This window comes from Mycetomoellerius zeteki, unplaced genomic scaffold, assembly GCF_001594055.1.
Source record: "Mycetomoellerius zeteki isolate Tzet28-1 unplaced genomic scaffold, Tzet1.0 scaffold28, whole genome shotgun sequence".
Classification (NCBI taxonomy): domain Eukaryota; kingdom Metazoa; phylum Arthropoda; class Insecta; order Hymenoptera; family Formicidae; genus Mycetomoellerius; species Mycetomoellerius zeteki.
The window spans coordinates 578,094-587,458 of NW_017257260.1; the positions used below are offsets into that span (position 1 = coordinate 578,094).

A 9,365-nucleotide genomic window follows, 5' to 3' on the forward strand; every position below is an offset into this window, starting at 1 on the left:
TCAAACAAGATAAGACAAAGTAATATAAAATTATATTTAAATGAATCGTATCAATTCTTTAGAGGAAATATTTATGTATTAATAAGTCAATTGATTAATTATCATTATAATCGCTTTTGTGTATCACCATAACCTCTTAATTTGCACTGCTGTTAACGGAGTAAAACTTTACTCGATGGTAAAGATTCTTGATAAAATTATTCTTGAAATTAAAAAAAATATTATTGCATTACTCAGATAAATAATTCTGTATGATACGTAGAATTTCATATGGTTTAATCTATGGAGTATTCCAACTGTTTGGAATGAAGTAATTTTAAAGTCATTTGTGATTGCTTGTTTGTAAATTAAAACAGAAATGTTTGAAGATAAGACATTGTATAATTGCAGGTACGATTGCAGTATTATGTTCTTACATTCGAGAAACATTGAAAAAAAATGATAATTGTGAAGCATATATATCTACTGTTAACGAACAAGTAATCAGGGCTTTCTGTATAATACCAGTAATAACAAGTCAGCATGGATACTGTTCAAGAGCAAGAATGAGATAGAGTGAGATAGAATGTATAGTAAAATGAAATAGAAATATGTTCTAGTACTATAAATGGCTGCCAAGTCATGTGATTGCAACAGCGAATCAGAATGCGTAACATCGGTTGCGCTTCTCTGATAAATCTAGGATTCTAGGGTTACCTTGCTTCTTTCCACCACTTTCCACCATGCTAGGTCCCAAATAGGGATTTGAAGAAGAAGAACCGTGCGTCACCGTGCCTGATAGTTCTCTGATTCTCTCTTCGTGAAGAGGGTATAGTAGGTTTTTAGTAAGATATTAAAAAAATCACGGAAATATGACTGATAATATCGAACAAACAAATAATGAAACAGAAAATCAAGACTTGAACGATTTATTGGATAGTACGTATATCTTATATATTTAAAAAATCGATCTAACCTTACGGAAATCTATGTCGCAAGTTCCGGATTCTGTGGTCATTAAAAAAAGAAATTATTCATACTTGCGTAATAAATTGTTTTGCAGTTTTAAATAAATATCTTTGACATTAAGAAAGTATAGTATTTAGTATCATTATACTTGTTTTGTAAACTATAAATTTTTTGTTAAACTGTCGTATATATATTTGTATATATATATATATATATATTAAATTTTGTCGTTTTGTTTTAGGTGCTTTACAAGATTTTGATAAAGTATCCATATCAAATGTCGAAAAGAGCAATGACATAAATACAGTAGATTCGCAGAAGCAAACAGATAAACATGAAACATCTGAAGACAAATGGACAGAGGATTTTCTCAAACAAACGGCTGATCAGTTTGAAAAAAATTTACAAAATTTATTGCAAAATGGTGAGATAATTAAAAATATATAAAGATCGCTAAATAAATATATTTAGGATTTATTTATTATTAAAAGATAGCGAACTGGAAGCTGCTTTACAAAAGCTTGGACAAATGTCAGCCAGTAATGCAGTGGATGAAAAAGATGTGAATGTAGATTTTCAATCGGCTGTTTCACAAGTTTTAAAGGATTTAACTGCAAATTCTGAAAATTTACAGGTATTTAATCTTTATAAAAAGGGTAATTAAATAATATTAAATCAGTGAAATATCTCAATGACAAGATATTTGGGAAGTGTTTCAAATAAAAGTTGTAGGTTTCAACAAATGTATGAAACAGCAGTGATATAGGCAGTGATATCCATTAATTTTGAATATAGAGGAGCTTTTAAAGGTAACTTTAAAATTTTTTTTGGTAACTCCCACTTTATATTCAGTGTTCTTGTAGTTGTTATCAAAATCTTAAAACACTATGATGAAACTCCTTTTGATTAAGTACTTTTGAAATATGAGTTGACAAATTTCAGATATCATCAGCATTAGCATTCATTCAAGGTATTTAACTGATAAATTTTAGGTATTGAGACAGCTAAAAACCTGAATATTGTTTAGGACCATAACTTCGACAATGTATTATATGTTAAGGTCATTGAAAATTGTTCCTCTTTTTTTAATTTTTACAAAAATTATAATTTTTGTAAGTTTTATGTTATGTCTCAGTGCTATCTAGTTCCAAGAGCACAATGATTGCTTCACTTTTAAGTCATTGGCGTTTAAAGAACTAGTTTACTTATGTAAAGTCGAAAAATGTCGAAAAATGTCGAAAAATGTCGAAAAAAGTCGAAAATATGGGACTCGCATTTGTGTTTTAATGCTCCTTGACCACAAGGTATAAAATATTAGTTCTTTTCACAATATATCTCGGCAGTCTCAAATCTGTTTCTAGAATCCTTAGGAGCCTATTTAACTCTAATTTAACAGCTAATGAACTATAGATATTTGAAGTTAAACTCGTTTTATATAGATATAATCTGAGATAGAGCTACTAGCCAGAGATCAATCAGAATTGGTGTTACGGCATGGATTGATTCTTGCTTTTGCTCTTTCAATCATGAATGTCTCAGTACAGACTTGCTCTGACCTCTTCTACTTTTTCTTCTTCCTCGTATAGTAGACTCAGGAGGTGTCAAAGACACATAGTATATTTTAATCAGGGAATGGAAAAGTTACTTTCCTTATTTTTTATAATAATAATTTCATAATGATGTTGCAATTTTTTATGACTATAATGATAATTAACTAAACGCTGAGATTGCTCTAAGATTGGAAAAGTTACTTTGAAACGTAACTTGCACCATTATGCATTTATTTACTGAAAAAAGTAATTTGTAATTAGAGTAACATTACCTCATTACAAGTAACGACTAAAAGATAATGAGTGACAAATGTCGAATTAATTTTTTTTCAGTATCGCGTGACCAGTGTGACTTTCCAATCCTGATATAACTGTTATAGTAAAAAAAACTCAAATCGTATAACAGAATAATGATATGGGACTCGCACATATCATTATTCAAACACAAGGAAAGTAACGACGCGTTACAAGTAACTAGAGTTTTCCTTTTGGGAAGAAATTTTGAGGTGGGAGGAGGAAAAAGTAGAAGAGAGAGATCGGGGGAGTCTGTGCTGAGACATTCATCATTAAAAGTAGTAAAGATCAAAATAAGAGATAAGAGAGGAACCCTCTTGGTTGGACATGTGGAGAGTACAACTTATACCTCACTGTATTCAGGAAGAATTAAATGCAGCTTATATCTCACTCTTGAAAAGATTAAGAGAGTGCGGCTTGTATTTCACAGTATTGGGAGATGCGTTCCACTTAACATTTGCAACGCTCACATATGTCTGACATGCATGATTTTATCCTTGTTTAATATTTCATGACAACAAGAATGAAATGATACTCGTGAGCGTTGCGAACGTTAAGTGGAACACATCCTGGGAGGGATTGAGTGCAGCCTGTGCAGGATGCAACTAATTTAATCTACTTGTTCGCAAAAACAATGATATATTTTATGCAGTTTCATACATGACTACAGATGTGTGAGGCACTCCGAAAATGAAAATAAGAGACTTTCTGATGATCTTGACATATGTTGTCAAGGTCATATGACTCTGAATAACATCCAAAAGGTTTTGGCCATCGATCGAATACCTTGAATAATGTTAATGCCAGCAATATCTGAAAGAACCCCGCAGAATCTTTATGGAAAATGGCTTTCGGTCAAATCTTCTGAAAATTTGCTATCTGATAGTTCTTGATATGTAGATCAAAAGTGTCAATGGTCATAAAGATAGTTTTCGAGTTACAGCCGTTCGAAGTTGGCGCTTTTGTGCATTTTATTCATCATATAAAGTGGAATATTGAGTCTTACATAGAGGAGAAGGTGGTATTATGGCACCTCAGTTGTATTTTACACAAGAGCTTGGTTAATAATCAATATTTAAGTTTAAAACTTGACAATTAAAATTCATTAAAATGTTGTTGAATCGATTCTGGACTCAAAATTACGAAATATTTACTTCTTAGGACACTATTAATAAAAATAAAAAATGTGGCGACGTTGCATAACGATTCGAAGAAAAATATGGGTGGTAATGTGGCCTATCATAAAAGTAGCCTTAGAGATTAGTTTTGTTTAGAAAACAGTATTTGGTCACAAAATTAATTAAAAAAGTAAAACATTTTAAAATGTATACAAATAAATGTATATATGTTCACATAATTTCTGCATATAAGATGCTCAGATACTAAAAATCGCAGTACTAAAAATAGTACACGTAATATAAACTGTAGATTAACAGTAGAGCTACAATTGATTATCAAATAATTATTTTTATATGAAAACCTTAGAAAAGAGTAGAGCTGTGAGTAATCAATATCCGTAGAGGGCCACATTAGCAAAATGCCATGCTATTGTTTAAATTTGCATAACTTAAAAAAATATATACAGTCAAATAAAATGTTAAATAGCAAACAACACACTCAAAAATACATATCTTCATCTGTAATTAGTGATTGACATATATATTATATGTAGATTACACACGTACAACTGTGTCGGCTCTCATTGGCATTTTTTCCTTTATTGATATTCAATTATTTTCTAAAATGAAATTCAGACATTATTCTAGAAACTTGAACGTATGTTCATGAATTTTTAGAGATATTTTTGAATTCACTTTAAATAAGTGGAAAAGTGGACGGACTCGAAATATCCAGATTCATACCGTTAATGTACCGATTTGTGTATCATACCATAATTAAGAAAAGGGTTAATAAAAGTTATCTTTATAGCAATAATACTTGTCTATATTGATTTTTACAATTTAACATTTTTTTAAATTTATAAAAGTAACCAATAATATTATAATATTATAATTTTAAATTTATAAAAGTAACCAATAATAAGTAAATAGATAATATTATTTTGTATTCATCTTTCTGATAGTCTCAAAATAAATGAAATACATTTTAGAATGAAACAGATATGGCAGGGGGGGGCGGGGGAGCAAACGTCTCTCGACGGCGATACTGGTGATATATTACCATTTATGCAAGGAATGATGGAGCATCTTTTGTCAAAAGAAATTCTTTATCCATCATTGAAAGAACTGTCCGATAAATATCCAGCATGGTTAGAAGAACATAAAGCTACTTTAAATGCTTCTGATTTAGAGAGGTATACAAAACAGTCAGAATTGATGCAAAAGGTATGTTAATAATAAATTACTTAACCAACTTATGATTTATGTGTATGGAAACTTTACACAATTAACATATTTATATTTTGTGTAAGGTGTGTATTGAATTGGAAAAGGGAAAGGAAGACGATGCAGAAGGTATTAAACAACATCGATTTGAATGTGTATTAAAACTTATGATGGAAATGCAAAATTATGGTCAAGCACCTGACGATCTTGTTGGCGAACAATGTTCGCCTTTTCAATTTGATTTCGAAAGCAATCCCACTTTTCCATTCCCACCCGGAGTAGATTCGCAGCAGGATTGTTGTATTAACTGAATATATATGAATATATAGCTAATATGTTTCTGAGATATTATATAATTATAATTTCAACCATTTTATTTATTATCTTTATTTCATAAACAGTTAAAGAAGAGTTACATTGTTTGCTTTCTACGATAACATTGCTAACGTATGAACATATATACAAGATATATTACGAAACCTTATCCTTGTGTGGTAATTCTCTTTGAATTTCAGGATGACCTTCTTTTGGCAAAAATAGTGCAATAAATGTAATAAATTTTTATTATGTTTTATAATATAATATTACATAATATATTATATACTAGAACTGTAAGAATTATTTACTAAGGGGATGTAATATGAAAAATAAAAAATTTTCTACTATAACTGGTTTTCTATCACTGCATGAACTTAAAAAATTATAAAATTTTTGGTTGTGTAAAAAAACTTTTAGAAATACATATTTTTCTGTTCATAGATTATGATCATATAAGTAATATTTGTTCTAGCCTCGTTTACATGTCCCTTTCTATATGCCATCGATGTAACAGAACTGGCAGATTTCTTAACCCGATAGTCGTCAACTTCTTTCGTTTCGTGCAAAAACGTATCGAATAAGCCCAATTTTACGTAAAAATAAATTTTTAGTGCACAAATGAAAATAACAGTAGTAACCTCCTATGACCTTGATTTTAATGTTATCCAGGGCATGACCTTAAACAACGTTCAAGAGGTTTCAGCCATCGATCGAACACCTTGGATAATGCTAACGTCGGCGATACTGTAACTTTTAAGCCTTATAACTTGAACAGTACTTGGTGAAAATGAACTTTATTATGTGTTTTGGAAAGTTCTTGACACGCCAGCTATTAGATTCTAGAATAAAAAATAGCTAGGGCATTTCATTTAATAAAATCGATGTGACCTTGATCTGACATTGACGACGCCACCCAAGATCAAACTGTGTGTGATAAGATCAGTATATAGGTCTTTTTAAACTCTCCAACTTTGTCTGAAGCATTTTTCCTATAAACCAATATTTTTTGAGATATTAGCCGTTCCGGAACTTTTAGACTTCACTGTATAGTACATACAAATTTACACGAAATTATCTAAGCATTAAAGATCCAGCTTCGACTGATTATGGACCTTTATTTCCTATTAATTGTGTTGTAAAATTAATTTTCCATTTTGTAAATGGAATTATGATTTACATTGGCTGCGTTCAGAATTATAACAAATCATAATAATATTATAGGTTACAAGATATTTTATGCTCTTGTTACATCTGGAGACTCCACGATTCTTTTCTTTCACAAAAATATTACCATCGAACAGAGAATAGATATAACCTATGGGAATTAATTTGAATCCTGTTTGACTAGAAGTATGAAATATTAAATGAAAAAAAAAAATTAATAATAGAAGACGATGCGATGATACTACGTAATAGAGTGATCGGGTATCTAATAACGCAAATGAAATCAGCGATGGAATATTTTCAAACTCAACATAGTATAAATTAAGATGCATGGAAGTACACAGCGACCAGTAGTTGGTAATTAGTAGTTGGCGATAAGTAGAACAATAACTGCGTTTAGCAAAAAAAACAGCTTTACAATTTGTAAAATCTTTAATACGATTGATTCTTATTTGTGATTCCTTATTGCGCTAAATGTACAAACCAATTGAAGAACTTTATAACGGTTGCAAAAAAGCTGCTTTTTTTGCTAAACGCAGCTACTGGCTGCGTTCAGCAGAGAAAACTAATCAGTCAGCGCTTAGTAATTCTTTAATATGATTAGTTCTTGCTTTTAGTTCTTCATTAGATCTAAGTGTAGGAACCAATTATATTGAAGACTCACTAAGCGCTAACTGATTAGTTTTCTCTGCTGAACGTAGCCATTCATTCGAGTTCATTTGTGTGTTTGGGATGAAAATCTTTGTGCGGCATCCAGATTAATTTTAATTGGAGAAATTTCTGAGGTCAACCTGGGTCAACCTCATCCCACAGAGACCATTACGAGTGAGTGACAACTCTCCTGGACCAGTTTCTTGACCTTGGAAAGAACAAATAATTTCTAATTCTTTCAAAAGTAAGTTCACTTTTATTAGTCAGATAAAAAAATATTCCTTTTGAAATTCATAATTCCAGTGCATGGCTGGAGTTTTAAAACAATTAGGCAAAATAAAAAGATTAAGAGACGTCAGCAAACTCGACCTCACAACTAATAAAATAAAATTCAGACCAAATGATTTAATTTATTAATAGTTGAAAAGTTGAGCAACAATTTGGGATCGAACTTGGAAGTTCCTTTGACTCCCTTATTTCCTCTTTATGATTAGAATTAAGATCCCCTCCCTTAGAGCCTTCTTACATATTCTCCGGTCTAGAAAATAATCCGTTTAAAAACACTCAGTCGCCTTCCTCTGAACCTTCTGAAAATAATCATTCTTCTCTCTAATAAACGAACAAATTACTATTCTAACCGTTTTAATTCAAATGATTTTGAAGAACTTTCTCCAAAATCCTCAACTTTTAAATTACTCTGAAATAATGTTTCTTGAATTTAGGGTTTTCCTTTCAGGTATTCTCCAATCGAAAGAATAACAATCCTTATCCCTCTTTCACTACCCCTATCCATTTCTTATTCTAAGATCAAACCTTAGACACGATTGAACGATTTATTCTTACAAATATTCGCACCCCTTTAATTAATTAAACTAATTTATATAATGTAACGAACAGGAGATAGGTCTAAATTCTTAAAACACTTCCCAAGTTCCTATTCAACTTTCTCCGAATAAATATAAAATCATCCACGGATCACAACGTGACACAAACAATTTACACATTTTAATTTTAAAGTAAATAATTTAATTTAATTATATAATATAAGGTTTTTTATTTCGAGAATTTTAAAATTATGTTTAGATATAATTACCTTCATTATTATATGTTATTACAAATTTCTTTTTATTTGATTAAAATTTATTTAAGACTATTTGCATGAATTTATTTTAATTCTACCTTCTTTCGCATTCCTCCTCTCACAAGGTCGCACAGTTCTATCCCAAGTCACATGGAATGATTTCTTTGATCTAAAAGCAGACCAAGCACATTATTTCAAGCAATGTCATTGCGTTTGTATGTACGTAGACTTCTGTTTTGAAATTTAAATCGAGTGTGCTCAAGTCGTGATATGCGCGATAAGGCATCGATCCACTGCCTTAGGCCTTAACTTAAACTTATTCATTGTCTCTTTCTAATTTTATAATTGGAAAAAGATGAGAAACAAGTTGAACCTCGGTTAAGAGTTAACCATGGGTTGTGGAACTGAGCCTTAGTCTGAGATGACAATCCAAACCTCTTTCTTAAACCTTTTAATTCCTATGGAATAAAGGTTTCTGGGGCTCTGACGTAACACTCTGTTCTGGCACATTTTTTACATGCAAAATAAAATATTTCATAAACTATTTTTTTCATTTTTTTATAACTAATATACTTTAATACTTTTATACACAGAAGAATAAAAATAAGATGAATTAATTGGTATATATATAAATAATTATATACATAATTGCTTAAAAAAGTTATGGAATTTGTAATATGCAATTACATCTTTTTTGAAAAGCAACATGTATTTTCTTTCTATTAATCGATTTATTTCATTATTCGGCGCATAAAAGTATTGAGATACAATTATCAAAAAATGAATAGTTCATAAAATATTTTCATATTAAAATGTGTCAGATTAAAGTATAAAATATTTCGTAAATTACTGATTTTTTATATATTTCTACTGCAATATTTTTATATCCTACTGAATAATTAGAGGAATCGTATTATGAATAAGATCATTAATCTTATTTTTTTAAACGATGACGACCTTCATATAATCTTAGGAAGTTAATTTTATCCCCCCCCCTCTCTCTCTCTCTCTCTC

General features: G+C 30.3%; 1 protein-coding gene across 1 annotated transcript; it reads left to right on the top strand.

The window, feature by feature from the left end:
- The first annotated feature begins 772 nt into the window (after positions 1-772).
- On the top strand, positions 773-5,640 carry Pex19 (peroxin 19). The gene is given in 6 exon segments (XM_018450350.1): positions 773-918; positions 1,190-1,372; positions 1,440-1,582; positions 4,903-4,920; positions 4,922-5,137; positions 5,224-5,640. Coding segments are annotated over 6 exon segments (852 nt in total). The 5' UTR covers positions 773-851; the 3' UTR covers positions 5,449-5,640.
- The last annotated feature ends 3,725 nt before the right edge of the window (positions 5,641-9,365 follow it).